Below are 21884 nucleotides of genomic sequence, written 5' to 3' on the forward strand. Positions count from 1 at the left end.
GCTCAAGCCTGTAATCCCAGCACTTTGGGAGGCCCAGACGGGCGGATAACGAGGTCAGGAGATCCAGACCATCCTGGCTAACACGGTGAAACCCCGTCTCTACTAAAAAATACAAAAAATTAGCCGGGCGAGGTGGCGGGCGCCTGTGGTCCCAGCTACTCGGGATGCTAAGGCAGGAGAATGGAGTAAACCCGGGAGGCGGAGCTTGCAGTGAGTTGAGATCCGGCCACTGCACTCCAGCCTGGGCGACAGAGCAAGACTCCGTCTCAAAAAAAAAAAAGAAAAAAAGAAGTTACACTCCATTATTTCCACAGTATCCTAGCATTACACTGGTTAGCTCTACGCCATGTGAGAGAGAGGAAATACCAGGAGATGGGGAAGTCACCTTGGAGGCTGGCTCTAAAGGAACATCCAAGACTGGGTAATTTATACAGAAAAGAGATTGCCTGGCTCACAGTTCTGCAGGCTGTACAAGAACCATAGTGCCAGCATCTCCTCCTGGTGAGGCTTCAAGAAGCTTCTGGTCATGACAGAAGGCAAGAGGGGGCGGCATGTCATTGGCGAGAGGGAGCAAGAGAGATGCCAGGCTGTTTTAAACAACCAGCTCTTGCATGAACTAATAGAGCAAGAACTCCCTCATTACCGTGGGGAAGGCACCAAGCCCTTCATGAGAGATCCGCCCTCATGACCCAGACATCGCCTGCAAGGCCTAAGTCTAGCATTGGGGATCACACTTCAACATGAGATTTGGAGGGTGCAAGTATCCAAACCATATCACTACCACAGTGGATTAAAAAAAAATGAAGCCATCTAAGCATTAGAAGAAAACAGATAAATTCCGTATAACCTTTGATTTGAAATCTAAAGGCAATAAAGGATTGATCAATTGCACTCTCTGTCCATGTATATAACTTTATTATGACAAGAAACACCATCAGCAAAGTATAAGATAAATGATCAACTGGAAAATTATCTGCAATGTCTGTCACAAAGGGTAAGAGTTGAGGAAAAATGGAGAAGAAAAACCCTACAACTGTGTAGAAAAAAGGGGAAGAGATATGAAAAGACAATTCATAATAGTGATTTAGTGAAAGTCGCACAGCCAGCAAATATAGGAATCTGTCTCCAAACTGGCCAGCATGTTCTCAGAGTGCCCTGCCCTGTTCTGCCTGGCACGGTGCCAGCTGCTCAGGCCTGGCTGTGGGTGTACACACAGCCACCCCTGACAAGCACAGCAATTATGCTGTGCCGCTGGGTCACAAAAGATCAGGTAGCTTTGTTTATGACAACAGTTGCTCACTTTCTAGCTAAAGACACTTAACTCTTTATTCTGAGATGGAGCCGGGATGCCTCTCAGGGGCCTGTGCCCCCCACCCACCAAAACATTTCCATAAAGGAAAATCCTGAGTTCCTTTAAGGGAAATTCCAGGCACATAGCGAGCCCTGAAAGATAAATGAGCACTGTGATAAGCAAGAAGGTAACAGTCACTTAAAACAATAGCCAAGGAGTCAGAATCCTGAGATGTGTGGTTCCCTATAGAAACTAAAGATAACATCTTGGCTAGTGCAGTGGCTCACACCTGTAATCCCAGCACTTTGGGAGGCCGAGGTGGACGGATCACCTGATACTGGGAGTTCGAGACCAGCCTGGCCAATATGGTGAAACTCCATCTCTACTAAAAATACAAAAATTAGCCGAGTGTGGTGGTGCACATATAATCCCAGCTACTCAGGAGGCTGAGGCACGAGAATCGCTTGAACCCGGGAGGTGGAGGTTGCAGTGAGCTGAGCTCGTGCCATTGCACTCCAGCCTGGGTGACAGAGCAAGACTGTCTCAAAATAAATATTTAAATAAATAAATAAACATAAAACAATAACCAAGGGAGTTAGAATCCTGAGATGTTTGGTTCCCTATAGAAACTAAAGATAGCATCTTAACATATATCCCTGAATTGTTTTTCAGAAACCCAGTCCCCTACAATGGATCCTCTGGCACAGAGAGCTGAGAAGATGGGGGACTGATCTCTGACCACTGTTCTCTGTTCTAAATTTCTCCCTGAAATGCTTGGAAGGAGTCACACCCATAGGCCAGAGACAACATTCATTTCTGCAGATCCCAAATTTTTAGACAAAACTTCACCTCCTTCAATCACAAATCAGAATTTTTTTTTTTTTTAAGGGACAGGGTCTCACTCTGTCCCCCAGGCTGGAGTGCAGTGGCACAATCATGGCTCACTGCAGTCTCAAACTCCTAAGCTTAAGGGATCCTCCAGCTTGGCCTCCTGCGTAGCTAGGACTACAGGCTACAGGTGTGTACCAGCACATCCTGCTAATTTTTTCTTTTCTTTCTTCTTTTTTTTTTTATTTTTGTAGAAATAGTGTCTTCCTGTGTTGACCGGCTGGTCTCAAAATCCTGGCCTCAGGTGATCCACCTGCCTCGGCCTCGCACAGTGCTGGGATTACAGGCGTGAGCCACCTTACCTGGCCCACAAATCAGAAAATCTTCAAATCCACCTATGATCTCTGCACTTCCCCTGGCTCACCCCTCCCTTCAAAATGAGGTTGTGCCTTAAGCATAAGCCACCAGATTCTCCTTGTTTGGTGCCCTGCAAATAAGCCCCTTTTCTACCACTGCAAACCTTGGTGTAGGTGCTTGGCTTTACTGAATTGGGTGAGCACACCGCAGTTTGGTGGGATAGCAATTCTTCTGTTCTAGTGGTCCTCTCTAGCTATCTGTACTATACGAGATTTCTTTGTTTTTTTAAGATGGAGTCTCACTCTGTTGCCCAGGTTGGAGTGCAGTGGCGTGATCTTGGCTCACTGCAGCCTCAGCCTCCCAGGCTCAAGTGATCCTCCCACCTCAGCCTCCCAAGTAGCTGGGACTATAGGCACCCACCACCACACTTGGCTAATTTTTGTATATTTAGTAGAGACAAGGTTTCTCCATGTTGGCCAGGCTGGTCTCGAACTCCTGACCTTAGGTGATCCGCCTGCCTCGGCCTCCGAAAGTGCTGAGATTACAGGCCTGAGCCGCTGTGCCCAGCCAAGAGATTTCTTTGTTTGACTTCCTAGAACACGTATAATCCTGAAAAAAAAAAAAAAAAAAAAAAAAAAACTTTACAAACATGTCATGTTGCTGTTTACCCAGCTTCTAGTAGGCTTTATTTCAATCTCTGGTCAACAAGCACAAACTGACTTCTGTTATTTATTACCACGTTTTTCAGTTAAAAATTAAAAAGGGGCCAGGCACAGTGGCTCACGCCTGTAATCCCAGCACTTTGGGAGGCCGAGGCAGGTGGATCATGAGGTCAGGAGATCAAGACCATCCTGGCTAACACGGTGAAACCCCGTCTCTACTGAAAATACAAAAAATTAACCAGGCACGGTTGCAGGCCCCTGTAGTCCCAGCTACTCGGGAGGCTGAGGCAGGAGAATGATGTGAACCCGGGAGGTGGAGCTTGCAGTGAGCAGAGATCGCGCCACTGCACTCCAGCGTGGGCGACAGAGTGAGACTCCATCTTAAAAATAAATAAATACATACATACATACATACATACATACATACATACATACATAAATAAATAAATAAAAATAAATAAAGGGATAGAGTGTGATCTACAGGGCTAAAGAGTTTACTTCAGCTTGGAGACGTGTCAGTCTCACAGGTGAGTCGGGTTAACCTGCCAAAAAATCCCAAGGCATGTCATGGAGGATACATAAGATTCACCTATGAATGAATGACCAGTAACATCTTGTACTCCAAGAATCACAATGTAGGCTTGGCACTGTGGCTCATGCCTGTAACCCCAGCATTCTGGGAGGCCGACATGGGCTGATCACCTGAGGTCAGGAGTTTGAGACCAGCCTGGTCAACAGGGTGAAACCCCGTCTCTACTAAAAATATAAAAATTAGCTGGGTATGGTGGCGCGGAAGAATTGCTTGAACCCAGGTGGCAGAGGTTGCAGTGAGCCAAGATCGTGCCACTGCACTCCATCCTGGGCGACAGACTTAGACTCCATCTCAAAAAAAAAAAAAAAATAGAAAAGATAAAACCTTCTTTAAAATCATTCTAAGAAATTATTTTTAGGTGGTTATTCTTTTTTTTTTTTTTTTCCTGAGACAGGGTCTCACTCTGTGGCCCAGGTGCAGTGATGCTGTCACAGTTCACCACAGCCTGGACACCCCCAGGCTCAAGTGGTCCTCCCACCTCAGCCTCCTGAGTAGCTGGGACTACAGCATCACAACTGGCTAATTTTTGTATGTTTTGTAGAGATAAGGTTTTGCTTTGTTGCCCAAGCTGGTGCTGAACTCCTGTGCTCAACTGATCCACTTGCCTTGGCCTTGCAAAGTGCTGGAATTACAGACATGAGCCAACGCAGTAACACCAGCCTTTATTTTTATTTTATTTTTTTGAGGAGTCTTGCTCCTGTTGCCCAGGCTAGAGTGCAGTGGCATGATCTCGGCTCACTGCAACCTCCACCTCCTGGGTTCAAGCGATTCTCCTGCCTCAGCTTCCCAAGTAGCTGGGATTACAGGCGCCTGCCACCACATCTGGCTAATTTTTGTATTTTTAGTAGAGACAGGGTTTCACCATCTTGGCCAGGCTGGTCTTGAACTCCTGACCTCATGTGATCCACCCGCTTTGGCCTCCCAAAGTGCTGGGATTACAGGCCTGAGCCACCGCGCCCGGCATTTTTTTTTTTTTTTTTTTTTTTTTTTTTTTTTTTTTTTGAGACAGGGTCGGTCTCACTCTACCACCCCAGGCTGGAGTGCAGTGGCATGATTTTGGGGAAGGCTGGTCACACCACCCTAATCTTATCATGCACATGGTTTCCAGTTGATCCGTGTCATCTTGTCTGCTTCTTACAGTACACGTGGCCGACAAAGAGAAGGGAAGATGGAGCTGCCATCTTCAACAGGAGTGGCACACCTGTCAGATCTATGTCTGCAGCTGGACTTTACAGGCTGCTCTTCGTTAGAAAGGAAAACTTTACGGAGGACTTCCATGCCCTCGCTATCTGCCTAAGTAAATTCTTCTTAACTCCTGTACCAGTCTCAGCCTCATTTTGTCCAGCCCCTATACAAGATGGAGTTGCTCTGGTTCAAATACCTCTGACACAGCCTTGCTCCAAAATAAACATGGGGGATGTATGTTACCTATATGTTTACCCATTGCACATGTAGTAAACCCCCCCAAATATGTATAGCTTTACCCCAAAACCTGCTGAATATGACTTTCTTGTGTAATACAGACCCTGGGAGGCATAAAACCCAACCTGCCCTTTCCCTCTTTGAAGAGAGAGACCTTTACAAACTGATATCTCATGGTATTTTGGATGAGAACTAGAAAGCGACATGGGGGAGCTTTTTAGGGGTGATAGAAACGTTCTGTATCTTCTTGGCTGTAGTAGTCTTTACATTATTGGTACATTATTGCACACCTTTAGAGTGAATTTAACTGTATTTACTTTTTTTTTTTTTTAGACAGACTTTCACTCTGTTGCCCAGGCTGGAGTGCAGTGGTGCAATCTCAGCTCACTGCAACCTCCGCCTCCCTGGTTCAAGTGATTCTTGTGCCTCAGCCTCCCTAGTAGCTGGGCCTACAGGCATGCACCACCACACTGGGCTAATTTTTGTATTTTTAGTAGAGACAGGGTTTCACCATGTTGGCCAGGCTAATCTCGAACTCTTGACCTCAGGTGATCCACCTGCCTCAGCCTCCCAAAGTGCTGGGACAGTAGGTGTGAGCCACCACAATTGGCCTGTATTTACTTTTGTTTTGTTTGTTTTTGAGACGGAGTTTTGCTCTGTGGCCCAGGCTGGAGTGCAGTGGCATTATCTCAACTCACTGCAAGCTCTGCCTCCCAGGTTCAAGTGATCCTCCTGCCTCAGCCTCCCAAGTAGCTGGGATTCCAATTTTTTTTTTTTTTTTGAGACGGAGTCTGGCTCTGTCGCCCGGGCTGGAGTGCTGTGGCCCGATCTCAGCTCACTACAAGCTCCGCCCTCCGCCTCCCGGGTTTACGCCATTCTCCTGCCTCAGCCTCCGGAGTAGCTGGGACTACAGGCGCCCGCCACCTCGCCCGGCTGGGTTTTTTTTGTATTTTTAGTAGAGATGGGGTTTCACCGTATTAGCCAGGATGGTCTCGATCTCCTGACCTCGTGATCCGCCCGTCTCGGCCTCCCAAAGTGCTGGGATTACAGGCTTGAGCCACCGCGCCCGGCCGGGATTCCAATTTAAACAACAGAATAATATTTTCTAGATGACAAAATTATTCAACATTTTATTGTGAAAACAATATAATCTCGTTCAGGAAAAATCTTGAAAAACACCATTCATAATCCTACCACTGTTAAATATTAATATATATTAATATCTTTATTTCTCTATTTCCTTGTAGATATTTCCATATACCTAGTACATACATACAAAAGTACTCTTTAAATACATACATTTTTGAAACAGAGTTTCACTCTGTTGCCCAGGCTAGAGTGCAGTGGTGTGATCTCAGCTCACTGTAACCTCTGTCTCCGGGGTTCAAGTGATTCTCCTGCCTCAGCCTCCCAAGTAGCTGGGATTATAGATGCACACCACCACACCTGGCTAATTTTTGTATTTTTAGTAGAGATGGGGCTTCACCATGTTGGCCAGGCTGGTCTCGAACTGCTGACCTCAAGTGATCTGCTCGCCTCAGCCTCCCAAAGTGCTGGGAATTACAGGCATGAGCCACTGCACCTGGCCAGAAGTACTCTTTAAATCCTTTTGACAACTTGAGCTCTTATTTGGCTTATTTACATTGGTCTTATAAGCCTTAAAATTTTAAAATTTTCAAGCCAGTGCGGTACTTCACATCTGTAATCCCAGCACTTTGGAAGGCCAAAGCAGGTGGATCACATGAGATCAGGAGTTTGAGACCAGCCTGGCCAACACGGTGAAACTCCATCTCTAGCAAATATAAAAATTATCTGGGCGTGGTGGCATGCACCTGTAATCCCAGCTACTCCAGAGGCTGAGGCATGGGAATTGCTTGAACCCGGGAGGTGGAGGCTGCAGTGAGCTGAGCTCACGCCACTGCACTCCAGCCTGGGTGACAGAGCAAGGCTCTGTCTGAAAAAAACAAAACAAAACAAAATTCTCAACTTAAACACCAAAGAACAAGTATGCCCAAGATCTCATGGTACTGCGATAAAAACACCCAGAATCTTCTATGGAATGAGATGAAAAATAAGTAAATGAGAAAAACATCTTTCCAGATATTATTCATCTTGTCCTCATGGAGAGAAGACTGCAACGTGACCTTTGGTCAGTTCCTAACAGCCAGAAAAGACAATATTGGAAATATGACTTTGATCTGTGTTGACCATAGCCAAAGATCTTTCATATGGAGACCTATCTTCTTGGATTGCATCCTGCATTAAAATCTGAGTATAATCATATTGTGGGCTGGGCAGGGTGGCTCACACCTGTCATCCCAGCACTTTGGGAGGCTGAAGCAGGCAGATTGCTTGAGCCCAGGAGTTTAAGAACAGCCTGGGCAACATAGTGAGACCCTGTCTCTACTAGAAATACAAAAATTAGCCGGGCCTGGTGGCACACATGTGTAGTCCCAGCTACTCAGGAGGTTGAAGTCGGAGGATCACCTAAGCCCAGGAAGTAGAGGCTGTAGTAAGGAGTGATTGCGCCACTGCACTTCAGTGTGGGCAACAGGAGTGAGACTGTCTCAGAAGAAAAAAATCACATTGCGGAAAGGCATTTGGAGATTTATAATCCTGAACATCTTCTTATGTAATGAAATCTGTGAAGGGTAAATACATTGATCAGGATGTTCACTCCCACTCAAATATCAAAGATTAAGAATATATATTTTTTAAAAAGGCCAGGTACAGTGGTTTACGCCTGTAATCCCAACACTCTGGGAGGCCGAGGCAGGTGGATCACCTGAGGTCAGGAGGTTGAGACCAGCCTGGCCAACATGGTGAAACTCCGTCTCTCCTAAAAACACAAAAAATTAGCTGGGCATAGTGGCAGGTGCCTGTAATCCCAGCTACTTGGGGAAGTTGAGGTAGGAGAATCGCTTGAACTCAGGAAGCAGAGATTGCAGTGAGCCGAGATCATGCCATTGCACTCCAGCCTGGGAAACAAGAACGAAAGTCCATCTCAAACAGGCCAGGCGCAGTGGCTCATGCTTGAACCCGGGAGGTGGAGGCTGCAGTGAGCCAAGATTCTGTCACTGCACTCTAGCCTGGGTGACAGTGTGAGACTCTGTCTACAAAAAAAAAAAAAAAAAAATCACAAGTTGAGGCTGGGCACAGTGGCTCATATCTGTAATCCCAGCACTTTCAGAAGTCATGGTGGAGGATCACTTGAGGCTAGGAGTTCGAGACCAGCTTGGGCTACATAGCAAGGCCCTGTTTCTATTTTTTATTTTATTTTAATTTCCTTTTCTTTCTATTTTTTTGTTTTTTTTAAATTACAAGTTGATGTCTGAATCATTGGAGGGTGCCTTTTCCCACTAAGTTATTACTTTTAATTATGGCATACCATCCTTAATTTTTTAAATTAATAGAGCTTCTAGTTTGAAACATCATTCAAAAAGTAGACAAAGTCGGGCATGGTAGGGCATGCGCCTATCGTCCCAGCTACTAAGGAGGCTGAAGCAGGAGGATCACTTGAGCCTGGGAGTTCAACACTGCAGTGACCTATGACCATACCACTGTACTCCATCCTGGGCAACGGAGCCAGACCATGTCTCTGAAGATGAATGAATGAATGAATAAAATAAAACATTTCTAAAAATAAAACAAAATCAAAGAGAAGACAGGAAGTCCTGAATTCCACCTTAGATCTGATGCCACATACAAAATCAAGCTAGGCTGTACTCGTGTCTCCTAGCAATAAAGCAGCTCATGCAGTTCTGAGGCAATAAAGTTACTTATGGGATAGGATTCTCCCAGCCTCCAACACAAATGACAGAGCTTTCTATCTACTGTTTCACAGAATCCAATGTTCAGGTGGCCTGGATTGCTAGGTAAAACAGACTGTTTTAATAGTCAGTGGGCTTTCTTAGACTCCGACTTAGAGCCTGAATTTAAATTCTTAATCTAATTTAAATACTACTAATAAGTAGCATTTACACACATTTGCTTTTAAGCCCATCCACTAATTCTGATGTGCACTGAAATCATGATACACTTAGTTAATTCTGATTGTGAAAATTAATTTGAAGTTTTAAAATATTTTTTATTAGTTTTTGAAACTAATATTAGACAATAACCAACAAATGATATGATTCCATTCCGTTATACACAAAAACCAACCAACTACACCAAAAAAGACAAAACAAAACCAACAAACATAGTCCATTCTTGTTTAACTGCATTCTGTTCAATGTTTTAAGCTCTAGAAGGGGAATCTTTGAGTTAATCAGGTAGGACCCTCATTTTGCAAATGAGAGACGTGAGGCACAAGTAGGTCAATGACTTATTGAGGTACTTGGAGAGAGAGGCAGTGTCCTCTGCCCATCACAGCTGGCCAGGCCTTGCAGGAGACACACCCAAAAGAAATGTAGAGGCCAGTTCAACCGCATTCATTTCATGCCCTGGGGCTCCCACCCTTAAAAAGCATTCATTGCAGAGCAGAGAAGTACATTTTGAAAAGGAGTATAGTAGTTAAACAAGTACCAATGTGTGTATTAAAGAGTAAAATAAAATGCAGCATTGTCAGAGTCCTCATGGAAACTAGAACTCTCTTTAACCAAAACTACTTTTTAGTCATTCAATATCACATATCTTTTATGTTGCTTACGATAAACGTTAGGTCAATCATGATATTTATGCTCTAATTTTATTTACCAAAAATATTTTTTTTTCTTGTATTTAAAAGCACACATTCTTAGCTTGGGCGCAGTGGCTCATGCCTGTAATCCTAGCACTTTGGGAGGCAGAGCTGGGAGGATCACTTGAACCCAGGAGTTCAAGATAGCCTGGGCAACATAGGGAAACCCCATATCTACACAAAATTTTTTTTCTTTTTTTTTTGAGACGGAGTCTCGCTGTCGCCCAGGCTGGAGTGCAGTGGCGCGATCTCAGCTCATTGCAAGCTCTGCCTCCCGGGTTCACGCCATTCTCCTGCCTCAGCCTCCCGAGTAGCTGGGACTACAGGCGCCTGCCACCTTGCCCGGCTAGTTTTTTTGTATTTTTTAGTAGAGACAGGGTTTCACCATGTCAGCCAGGATGGTCTCAATCTCCTGACCTCGTGATCCGGCCGTCTCGGCCTCCCAAAGTGCTGGGATTACAGGCTTGAGCCACCGCGCCCGGCCACACAAAATTTTTTAAATAAGGTGGGTGTGGTGGCAAGCACCTGTAGTGCCAGCTACTCGAGAGACTCAAGTGGAAGTATCACTGGAGCCCAGGAATTCAAAGCTGCACCGAGTCACAATCTTACCACTGTACTCTAGCCTGGGTGACAGGGAGAGACCCTGTCTTAAAAAAAAAAAAAAAAAAAAAGGTGGCTGGGCGTGGTGGCTCATGCCGGTTATCCCAGCACTTTAGGAGGCCGAGGCAAGTGGATTGCTTGAGTTCAGGCGTTCAAGACAAGCCTGGGCAACATGGTGAAACCCCGTCTCTACAAAAAAAAAAAAAAAAAAAAAAATTAGCTGGGCGCCTGTAATCCCAGCTACTTGGGAGGCTGAGGCAGGAGGATCGCTTAAGCCCAAGGGGTGGAGGTTGCCAAAGTGATCCAAGGTTGTGCCACTGCACTCCAGCCTGGGTGATAGAGCCAGACTTCATCTCAAAAAAAAAAAAAAAAGAAAAGAAAAGAAAAAAAATCATGTGTTCTTAGAACACATAAAAATAATTTGCCAGGCATTTTTTTCTCCAACAAATATTATTTTTACTAATAACAAAAGCCCAGATCACATTCTTCTGAAATCAAAGTTTCCATGATAAAAGCCTTGACATTCCAAGTTTTTGTCTTTTCAGTGTCAGCTAACACAGTTTGAATTTTTTTGTTTTTTTTTTTCTATACTTGTGTCATGGTTTAAGATCATACTAAATATTCATAGAAAATTAATGACTTATGCATCAAACATCTCTATTTAATCAGGCTTCTATTAGAAAGCAATCTCTTGCATTATATACAAAAATGAGAACAGAGATGCTAGAGAGCAGCCTATTAAACAAGGCAGAAAGTGATTTTGCTTGTCATATAGCAGAAGTTCTATTAGGCAATGTCATAACTCCAAATAATACCAAATACCCCTAATACTTAAAATTTTCAAACTCAAAGAGCTGTTTACATTAATAGATCAACAGGGTGAGTATATTTATTGTAATTCAGCTTTTTCTTTTGCAAGATCTTATCACTACTTTCAGAGAGCAGAAGACTTTCAGAATCAAGTACATATCTGATCCACATATAACTAAATACCCAAAGATAAGCCAAGTGGGTGGAAAGAGTGACAACAACAAAAACTTGTTTATCCTGCCAGGCATGGTGGTGCAAGCCTGTAGTCCCAGCAATTCAGGAGGCTAAGAAAGGAGGATCGCTTAGGCCCAGGAGTTTGAAGTTGCAATGAGCTACATTTGCACCACTGCACTCCAGCATGGGTGACAGACCCCGTCTCAAAAGAAAAAAAAAAAAAGAGAATAACCTTGTTTGTCCCACTGCCCTCAGTGAAACACATATCTGATGGGTTATTTCAACAACAGGTTCTGCTAAACCATTTTTTTTTAAATTCATAAACCAAAACACAGAGGTTCCCTATCTTAGAAACAGTAGAATACCTTTAGGACTTTATTTTTAGATACACTTTCTTTCTTTCTGTCTTTTTGTTTTTGAGATGGAGTCTTGCTCTGTTGCCCAGGCTGGAGTGCAGTGGCACGATCTTGTTCATTGCAACCTCCACCTCCAGCATTCAAGCAAATCTCTTGCCTTAACCTCCTGAGTAGTTGGGACTACAGACATGTGCCACCATGCCCAGCTAATTTTTGTATTTTTTAGTAGAGATTGGGTTTCGCTATGTTGGCCAGGCTGGTCTCAAACTCCCGGCCTCAGGTGATCCACCTGCCTCAGCTTCCCAAAGTGCTGGGATTACAGGCTTGAGTCACTGTGCTGGCCTAGGTATATTTTCCAACACAGGGTTATGAAATGTCCCAGCCTTCTCTTGCCAGAGAGAGATGAGACTCTGGGGAAGGTAAAAAGAGACTCCATATGCGGGAGGAAGGGCTTAAAAACATTCTACGTCATCTCCAAAGACACTCTGGGGCAACCAGGCGCCAAAGAATTTGAAGTGGCCCCTATTCAGATTCACCCACACTGGAGTTTACTAGAATCTGAATTACTAATAACAAGTACCAACAAGGAGGTACTTGTTATTAGTAATTGTCAGCTAAGCATGGTGTTTCACATCTATAAATCTCAGGGTTTTGGGAGGCTGAAATGGGAGGACTGCTTGAGCCCAGGAGTTTAAGACCAGCCTGGGCAACATAATGAAGACTCCATTTCTACAAGAACTAAAAAATAAAAATATTTTTTAAATTTGCAGGGTGTGATGGTGCATGCCTGTAGTCCCAGACAGGAGGCTGAGACAGGAGGATCTCTCAAGTCCAAGAGTTTGAGGCTTCAGTGAGCTATGATTGTGCCACTGTACAGAGAGAGACCCAGTACAGAGAGACACTGTACAGAGTTCACTGTGTTGTACAGAGAGACACTGTACAGAGAGAGACCCAGTCTCTTAAAAAAAAAAAGAAAGAAAAGAAAAAAAAAGTAATTGCAAAGCGTTTAATCAGCTTAAGACCTTGTGGGTCTTTTAAAAGCATGATCATAGACACAAACACAGATCCCACATTTGCCCTATCTGAGCTTCTGGAATCTCTTAGTCCTCCTGAGGAGTAGTGGGAGGTGGCGGGAGAGTGACTCTTAAATCTGGGTGTCCTGACAGCACCCCTTCTGCTATCTACCTCTGCCTGTGTGAAAAATGGCTACTTCCTTTCCCCTGGTCAACCCCCTTCTCACTTCTAGGGTAAAAAAGAATAAAAAAAAACCCTTGTCGGTTTTCAGCCAAAGTCTCTGGAATGTATTGCAAATTACCTTTAGAAAGCTACATGTGGCCTGGCGAGGTGACTCACGCCTGTAATCCCAGCACTTTGGGAGGCCGAGGTGGGCAGATCACCTGAGTTCAGAAGTTCAAGACCAGCCTGGCCAATGTGGTGAAACCCCATCTCTACTAAAAATACAAAAATTAGCCAGGCATAGTGGCAGTCACCTGTAATACCAGCTACTCGGGAGGCTGAGGCAGGAGATTTGCTTGAACCCAGGACGCAGAGGTTGCAGTGAGCCCACATCATGCCATTGCACTCCAGCCTGGGCAACAAGAGTGAAATTGTCTCAAAAAAGAAAATAAAAGAAAGTTAAATGCATCTGTTTTTAGAGCCTAACTTACGCAAGAATGGGACAGAGCTCTCTCTGGACCACAGGCAGGATTTGGCAGCACTGCCCAGGCAGATGTCATCCTGAGATCAAGGACCAAGCATTTTCTTACTTGTTGATCAAAAGAATTAGAAGCCACTTAACATTCTGTCATTTGCACCTGTGTGGCTACTCAAGAATATAGATTTTATTTTGTAGTGAAATTATAGAAAAAAATAAAGAATATTGATTTTAGACTAAGCATGGTAGGTTATGCCTATAGTCCCAGTACTTTAGGAGGCCTAGGTGGGAGGACTGCTTGAGGCCAAGAGTTTGAGACCAGCCTAGGCAACATAGCCTGACTCTGTCTACGAAAAATTAGTTGAGTGTAGGGGTGCACACCTTTAGTCCCAGCTACTTGGGAGGGTAAGATGGGAGGAGAGCTTGAGCCCAGGAATTCAAGGCTGTGGTTTGCTGATTGCACTACTGCACTCCAGCCTGGGTGACACAGCAAGATCCTGTCTCTAAAGAAAAATAAAAATAAATAAATAAATTAACTGCCTTAAAAAACATTAGCCAGGTACAGTGGCACACACCTGTAGTTCCAGCTGCTCAGGAGGCTGAGGTAGGAGGATAGCTTGAGCCCAAGATTTGGAGGCTGCAGTGAGCCACAATAACACCACTGCACTCCAGCCTGGGTGACAGAGGGAGACCCTGTCTCAAAAAACAAAAAAGGTGGGGGGAAAAAAAGACTATCAACTTCAGAAGTAGATGCAACGTATATTTAAAAGTAATCTAAGTATCTGTGTAAAGATGCTATGTTTGACTCATTGGCAGGTATGAGTTCATTGCCCAGCGTTCTTTATCAAAAAAACAGCTTTTATAGTACACGCTGTGGTTACGTCATTTTTCTTTCAGAGGATTATTACTTTTTAAAAGCTTCTTAAAAAGCTTCTTAAATTCCCAGTTAAAGCTGTTACATTCTAACCCAGTCTCAGAGCTGATTGGCTCAAAACCTCTGTGGGCCAGTAATGCCACATTACCCTGGAGGGGCGGGCAGCGCGGGGGTCAGGGAGCTGCCAAAGCCAGCCCTCCTACTGGCCAGCACGCACATTCCAGGGGATAAATAGGATTAAGTGCTCTAAAGAGGATTCCCAGCCCTCCTGCAAAGGAGGATCAAACACTCTGGTCTAGCTCTGGAACAAAAAGAAGCCCCAGAGAAGGAGAAAGTGCCTGTTTAAACACCAGGTGGCCCCACCCCAAGCCTCCGCTCTTCCTCTTACCCCCATCTCTGGATGGCTGGGGAGAGCCCTTTTCCGCAGGCAAGTGTGCGCACTGGATCCAAGTCCGTGAGAGTGGGTTCAACCTACCCTTTTTGGTTTCCTAAATAGGGTCAGCCCCTGAGCAGCAGTGGGAGGTCATGACCTCAAATCTCTTCTAGCTGCTTTTGGGGACGAATGGATAAACTCTGTTAGGAAGCGCTGTAGCGCGTCTTAGAGAAAGCCCTTTGCATGAACCGCTCTCAGGACACTCTCCTAAATTTAGGTGCTGAAAGATTAAGGTAATAAAAACTGCTGACATTTGATTGCAATTTTTCTTGTCCAGGAAACAGACCAACCACATAGAACCAAAAAGCGCCCCTCTCCAAACTTCACCCCACCCCACCCACCTTTTCAAACTGTCCCGCGAGGAGAGGGGATGACACTGGCAGGGGTGGGCACCAAACATGGACTCCCTGTAAAGACGCCCCAACAGCACACGTGTTAACTCATTAACTCAGAGGGATCTGGGGTCACTGTGACGGTTTTCTACTAATAGGGAATAAAGCTCCTGCAGACGTTAGCGGTAATGCCCTGACGGCCGGCGCAAAGTTAACTCCTCCCGGGCTAGCAAGAGGAAACCGTGTCCTGCCCAGGCATATGTGCACTGGAAACGCGCGTGTACCCATGTACACACGGGGTTTTAGGATCACTCCCCTTGCACAGGCCAGACCCCACACCCATCCCTAGTCTTTTCTCCGGGGAGGGAGCAGCGGCAGCAGGCGGCCGTCGGATGTCCATCAGCTCAGCTTCGCCACGCACACGGCTAGGGCCACAGCCGCCAGCAGCACTGCGCCGAAAAGGATGGCGGCCAGGGCCTTCCTGGGGTCGCAACCCCCTCCGCGCTCCTCCACGGACACGACCGAGGAGGGGCCGGCGTTGACTGTGGACAGGAGCTCGGCGCCCGCCGCCTGCCGGGCTTGCACGGTCCAGCGGGGCACGTTAACCTTCATCTCCATGTTGTCGATCATCTCGCCCACCTGAAGGACCTCGCGCTCCAGCTCCCGCAGGTCCGCGACGTCGAAGTCGCCCTCCGCCTCGAGCCGCAGGCTGCGGGTGCTCAGCGCGCGCGCCGCCACACCGGAGGAGGCGCCGGCTACACCTGTGCGCACCAGCGGCCGCCGAGGCGCGTGCAGCGGGAACGCGGCACCCAGCTCCAGCGCGCGTCGCATATCCGCTTCCAGCAGGTCCAGGCAGCCCGAGAAGGCCACCCACAGACGCTCGAACTCCGCGCGCTCGTCGGCGGCCAGGCCCCGGTCGCGCAGCACGGCAGTCAGCCGGGCGCAGGTGGACACCGCCAGCTCCTGCGCCTTTTGGCGCGTCTTTTGCAGCTCCTGCCGCAGGTTCTGCGAGTCCGCCGAGCCGCCGACGGTCAGCACCAGGTGGTGGTAGCACGCAGTCGTCTTGTTGAACCCATCTAGCAACGCCTTGCACTCCTCCCTCGCCATTGCGGTGCGCTCCAGCTGGGCCCTGCCGCCTCAGCGCGGCAGGACGCGGCTAGCCCCCGTTCCGGCCTCGGTCCGCGCGGCACGAACGCTCCTCATGGTCCGTGACTCGCTCGGCGCTGCTGCCAACGTCCACAGAGCCCGCCCGGGACCCTCGACGTGCTTCTCTGCGGACTGGGCGCGGAGAGGGAGCCCCGTTAGCGGTCCCCCGCTCCCTCGTCCATCCTCCCAGGCGCACTGCGAGTTACACGCCGTGTCTCTGCCCCGCCCTGGCCTCCACGGTGGCTCCCTGGGAAGCTGAGGGTGTGGTCCCCATCCTCCCTGGGTGCCAACCCCGGGGCGAGCAGGATGCAGAGCCGCGCGCTTCGCCTTAGGCGCTGCCAAGGGGCGGCCGGGTAGGGTTTCCTAGGACCCGCCCACCCCGCCAGTCCCGGCCGAAGCTGCAACCCCCTGGATCAGCGGTAGGCGGGGCTCCGCGCGGGGAGGTCACGTGTGGGTCGCCCATTCCTCCCTCCCCTTCACCCCATCCGAGTTCTGGAATGTTAGCGCTCGAGAGTTAAAACACGTCCTATTTTACGGATGGGGAAACTGAGGCCCAGGTAAAAAGCAGGCCAGGCTCCCGCGGAGGTTTTGCCAGTGAGGGGACTAGAACCCAACTATACTGACTCCCGGACCCTTTCGGCGACAGGACGTGGGGTGCCTCGCAAGACTGGGCACCTCCGTGCCCCAAAGCGAGCAGTGACTGGCAATCCGAGGGGCTGGGCGCTGCCGGGGTCCGGTGTCCCTGGCGCATCGCGCTCTGCTGGTCAGTGCTTCCGAGCGCGTACCCCACCTCTAGTGTCAGCCCCGGCTCCCAGCCCTGCCCCTCACGTTCTGGGCACGCGCAGTTGCTGGCGCGGGGCGGGGCCAGCTGGAGTAGGAAGCGTAGGGAGCCGCCTGAGCCCCGCCCCCGGCTGGGCTGGACTCAATGATTGCTCTGTGCACACGTCACTCTGGGAAACGACGGTTTCTCACTGGGTCAGCTGTGACGCGGCTCCGCCCCACGGCGGAGTAAGGAGTGGGCTATAGGGCCCGATCGCCGCGCTAGGGTGGTGGGCATCGAGGTCCCAGTAGCGGACGAGGGAGGTTCCGCCGCCGCCCAGGATGGGTGGGAATGAAGGGATGTAGCCTTTTAAGTAAGTGTCCTCGCGTTGGCCTCCTCCCGCGCCTCCCCTCTCGCGGGACGGCTGCGCCTCGGAGCGCGGCGGCCGGGCGGGGCCCGGAGAGTGAGGGGGGAGGGGCTCCCTGCTCTCCGCAGTCCGCTCCCGGGTCCGCCAGGTGGCTTCGCGCCGCCCTAGACGCCGCGTCCCCAGGTGGGTGCCCGGTCCACAGCCGGCGCGCCCTGCGCACTCCGCTCCTTGGGTCTGGAGGAGAGGGAGCGGTCGATGTGGAGAATGCATCCTCCGAGCCCCGCTGCGTAGACACCGGCGGGTGGGGCCGGGGTCCCGAGTCTGGGGGTTCGGACCTGGCGGGGCGCGGGAAGTCGCCGCGCAGTTTCCCCGCGGCCTAGGGGCTGCTGGAGGGGAGGCAGCGGGTGGGGGTTCGAGCCGCGCGCCCGGCGGTTGTGATTTCCGGGGGGGGGGCGGTGAAGAGGGCGCGGAGCGGGAAATCCCTGGCTGCCGGCCTCTCGCGGGGCGGGGTCTCTGCGTCTCCACAGGTAAAGATTGTTAAAGGAAAACTCTTACGCCCCAAGAGATGTTCCGGATTCTGAGTCTGTTCCGTCTTTTGGTTGAAAATGGACTGCCCAGGAGCGCACGAGCCACTCAGTGCCCCCTTGGCTGCCCCTCGAGGTGCAGGGGACGTGGGCACTCGCGGTCCGTGCTGGGCGAGGGAGCAAGGGACAGGTCTTCGCTGAGGATTTAGAGCATGCAGAGAACGAGGGCTGCTGGCAGTGCTGGAGGGACTGTGAGGCTGCAGAGAGCTCGGATTTTACAAGTTGATGGGTTTCATGGAGAGAGGCCACTGTTTTAATTTAATAATGCACTCTTCCCACTGGCTGAAGAGTAGAGTAGTGGATTTTTTTTTTCTTTTCTTTTTCTTTCTTTTTGAGACAGGGTCTGGCTCTGTTGGCCAGTCTGGAGTGCAGTGGTGCCATCATAGTTCATTTCAGCTTCAAACTCCTAGACTCAAGCAATCCTTTCACCTCATCCTCCTTTGTAAAGCTGGAACTACAGGTAGGTACGTGCCACTATGCACGGCTAATTTTTAATTTTTGCTTTTTTTTTTTGTAGAGATGGGATCTAGCTCGGTTGCCCAGGCTGGTCTTGAACTCCTGGTCTCAAGCCGTGGTCTTGTCTTGGCTTCCCAAGGTGTTGGGGTTACAGGCACTAGTCACCATGTTTTGCTGAGCAGTAGCTATTATCGTTTCGAGATTAGCCTGGCATGAGGTCTGGTGTTGAGGTGGGCTGGGGGTCCGGTGCACTGAGCCCCGGGGCCTGCTGTCACTCAGGGGTCTGTCCTTTAACTGGGTGAGCAGTAGGCTGGGTGTTTGCTGCCAGGGCTTGGGTACTCCTGGCCTTGACCATTGTGTGGAAGGGGGGTTCTCAGCCACCCACATGCTACATGGGTTTGTTCCCAGGGGAATAGTAGTTTTCAGGACAAAATGGGTGGAAAGAGGGAAAACCCTCTTTCCCTTCAGGGGAGAGCTTTGGAGACAGCAGAGGATGAGGAAGCTGCAAAGGTGGCCAGAGGCCAGACATGCCAGGTCCTGAGCACCTAGCAGAGAAGTTGAGGGCTCAGCTGGTGGGGAGTAGGGGGAAGCCTTTGAGGAATCCTGCAGAGCTTGGTGTTGGAAAGATCAGTTTGTTTTGTTGCTAGTGGACAGGTGTGAGTGAAATCCAGGGGGCAGATCCAGGAGGCACAGCCCATAGGCCTTGGAAGAAGGGGGTGCAGGATAAGAGCAGGAGCAGAGACTTCTCCTGACCAGCCATAGGGACAGGAATGCACCTGGGGCTCTGACGTTGGATAGACTTGCATTCCCAACTTACACCCAGACTTGCCTGGTGACCTGAAATAATCTTGGCCGGCAGCTTCCCTGGGAGAGCAGGCAGAGGTGTCTGCAGATGGCCTGGGGCTAGGGTCCCCATTGTGCCTCTTTGTGGCTGTTAAACTGTGTCTCCCTCACCAAAGCAGCTGCTAGGTCTTTGTTAGTGATGTTTCTGTGTCCCGGTTAGGGTTTCTGTGGCATCTGTCCTGCTGGGGATCTTGCAGGTCTGTCATTTGCCAGCACTAGGCTGGTGTCCAATGACTCCATCCTTTCATAGAGGAGCGGAGGAATGTGACCATGTCATGATAGGTACCAGTCCTAGAAAGGATTCAGTCCAGAAGGATCCAGACTCGATTTGTCCTGGGGTTGATTCTCCATCTGAGGAACACTGAGAAGTGGCTCTAGAGCTCCTGCCCATCTGCCCAAGATACTGGTGGAGGGTACATGGTGGTTCTCCCTGCGGTCCAGGAACGGGGTGATGCAGTGACATTCGGAGGGGCTGTTGTGCTCCTCCAAACTCTTCTGCTCCCTGCATGGTCCCGCCCTGGTTCCTGTCCTGGCTTCTCTCTAACCCTGCACATTCCAGCTGTCACTGTGTTGGGCTGGCACTGAGCATCCTGATTGTTTTGGGGTTTTTGCCTTTGTGCCTGCTTGGCTATGACCTGGGGCTAGCCCCTCACCTACCCTGGATATGGACAGTGGAGTTCCAGCTCTTGTGAGGGATGACCTCTTCCTGGGAGCTCGGGCTTCTTCTTAATGCGCCGCTATCATTTTGTTCAAGTGGGTGAGCAGTTACTCCATGTCTGCAGGGAGCCAGGCGCAGGGCTGGGTGCTTTAATGAGAAGCTTTGAGAAGAATATGGACAGGATCTCTAAATGTTATAGGTCAGAAGAACACAAGTGACTGTAACAGCGTTTATTACATCACCACATTGTTTCCATTGGTATGAAAAATAGATGAACAGAAAGTTTTCGTTTTTCGCCTTTTCGTTCTGAATCATAAATTGGACCAAATGGAGAATACTGCTCATCTGTTGGGAAGCATTCCTGGTCAGAGTGTTTGGTTAGAGGCCTGGAAGGGCAGGAACAACCATCGCAGGGAGATTTCAGCAGGGAGTGCGTCTCTAAGGAGGCTGAATTCCCCGTGCTGAATTCTGCTGAGCTGGGTTGCATGCTGTCACCAGACGGTTCCTGACCACCCAGACTTATCTGGGCTCGCAGGACGGTTGAAGACCACAAAACCACGAGTGTGCACACTGCCGCCTGAAATACTAGTTTGAGGCCTCACATGGTTCTGCTGTTCGTAGAATAACTGCAGATAACTCACATTTAGGGGTATTTGTTATCTCCAGCTAACTCAACTGGATTTTCTGTACATTTTCCCATCATTTGAGCCCAAGCAGGGATGGAATTTTTTTTAAAGAAGTTTTATAAGAAGATTCACTTATCTTTCTAGTTTTACAAGAAAAAGTCCATTTTCTTTGCATGTTATTTTAAATAGCAAAGTAATTCTTTTTTTTTTTTTTTTTTTTTTGAGACAGGGTCTCACTCTGCCGCCCAGGTTGGAGTGCAGTGGCCCAATCTCAGCTCACTGCAACCTCTGCCTTCTGGGTTCAAGAAATTCTCGTGCCTCAGCCTCCCAAGTAGCTGGGATTTATAGGCATGGGCCACCACACCCAACTGATTGTATTTTTAGTAGAGACAGGGTTTCACCATGTTAGCCAGGCTGGTCTCAAACTCCTGACCTCAAGTGATCCACCCGCCTTGGCCTCCCAAAGAGCTGGGATTACAGGTGTGAGCCACTGTGCCCAGCCAGCAAACTAATTGTTGCAGATAAACTTGACAGGGTATAAAACTGTTCTTTTAAGCATTTACCCTATATAAGAATTCAACTGTGGCATTAAGCACCAGATTGTATGAGGTTATTACCTTTTTTTTTTTTTGAGACAGGGTCTTGCCCTGTCGCCTAGGCTAGAGTGCAGTGGTGCAATCATAACTCATTGCAGCCTTGACCTCTTGGGCTCAAGTGATCCTCACCCTCGCCTGGCTGGGTGTGTGCCACCATACCCAGCTAATTTTTTGATTTTGCTGTAGAGACAGTGTCTCACTTTGTTATGCAGGCTGGTTTTGAACTCCTGGGCTCAATCATCTGTCAGCCTCAGCTTCCCAAAGTGCTGGGATTACAGGTCTGAGCCACTGCACCTGGCATATTACAGTTTTTTTTTTTTTTTGAAATGGAGTCTCACTCTGGAGTGCAGTGGCATGATCTTGGCTCACTGCAATCTCCGCCTCCCAGCCTCAAGTGATTCTTCTGCCTCAGCCTCCCTAGTAGCTGGGATTATAGGCGCCCATGCCTGGCTAATTTTTGTATTTTTAGTAGAGACGGGGTTTCACCATGTTGGCCAGACTGATCTTGAACTCCGTCTCAAGTGATCAGCCTACCTCAGCTTTCCAAGGTGCTGGGATTACAGGTGGTAGCCACTGCGCCTGGCCCTTTTTTTAAATTTAAATTTGAAGTTTTTATTTTTTATTTTTATTTTTTTAAATTTAATTTAATTTTATTTTTTTTGAGACGGAGTCTTGCTCTGTCGCCCAGGTTGGAGTGCAGTTGCCGGATCTCAGCTCACTGCAAGCTCCGCCTCCCGGGTTTATGCCATTCTCCTGCCTCAGCCTCCGGAGTAGCTGGGACT

General features: G+C 48.6%; 2 protein-coding genes across 6 annotated transcripts in view; one reads left to right on the plus strand and one right to left on the minus strand.

Moving 5' to 3' along the window:
* Positions 1-14244: 14244 nt before the first annotated feature.
* RGS9BP (regulator of G protein signaling 9 binding protein) lies at positions 14245-16563 on the minus strand. The gene has a single exon (XM_023229033.2). The coding sequence runs from the start codon at positions 16171-16173 to the stop codon at positions 15466-15468; it is 708 nt and encodes a 235-aa protein (XP_023084801.1). The 5' UTR covers positions 16174-16563; the 3' UTR covers positions 14245-15465.
* Positions 16564-17211: 648 nt separating this feature from the next.
* ANKRD27 (ankyrin repeat domain 27) overlaps positions 17212-21884 on the plus strand; it is an 82201-nt gene continuing 77528 nt past the window's right edge. For 3 of the 5 annotated variants that reach the window (XM_023229034.1, XM_023229037.2, XM_023229036.1), the window contains exon 1: positions 17212-17345. The gene's annotated coding sequence lies outside the window, so the exon portion shown is untranslated. Of the gene's footprint in view, positions 17346-17419; positions 17523-21884 lie in introns of those variants that run through there. The other 2 variants (XM_023229038.2, XM_023229035.1) reach the window with 2 other exon arrangements.

The sequence above is a fragment of the Piliocolobus tephrosceles genome, chromosome 21, assembly GCF_002776525.5.
Source record: "Piliocolobus tephrosceles isolate RC106 chromosome 21, ASM277652v3, whole genome shotgun sequence".
In the NCBI taxonomy this organism is placed as follows: domain Eukaryota; kingdom Metazoa; phylum Chordata; class Mammalia; order Primates; family Cercopithecidae; genus Piliocolobus; species Piliocolobus tephrosceles.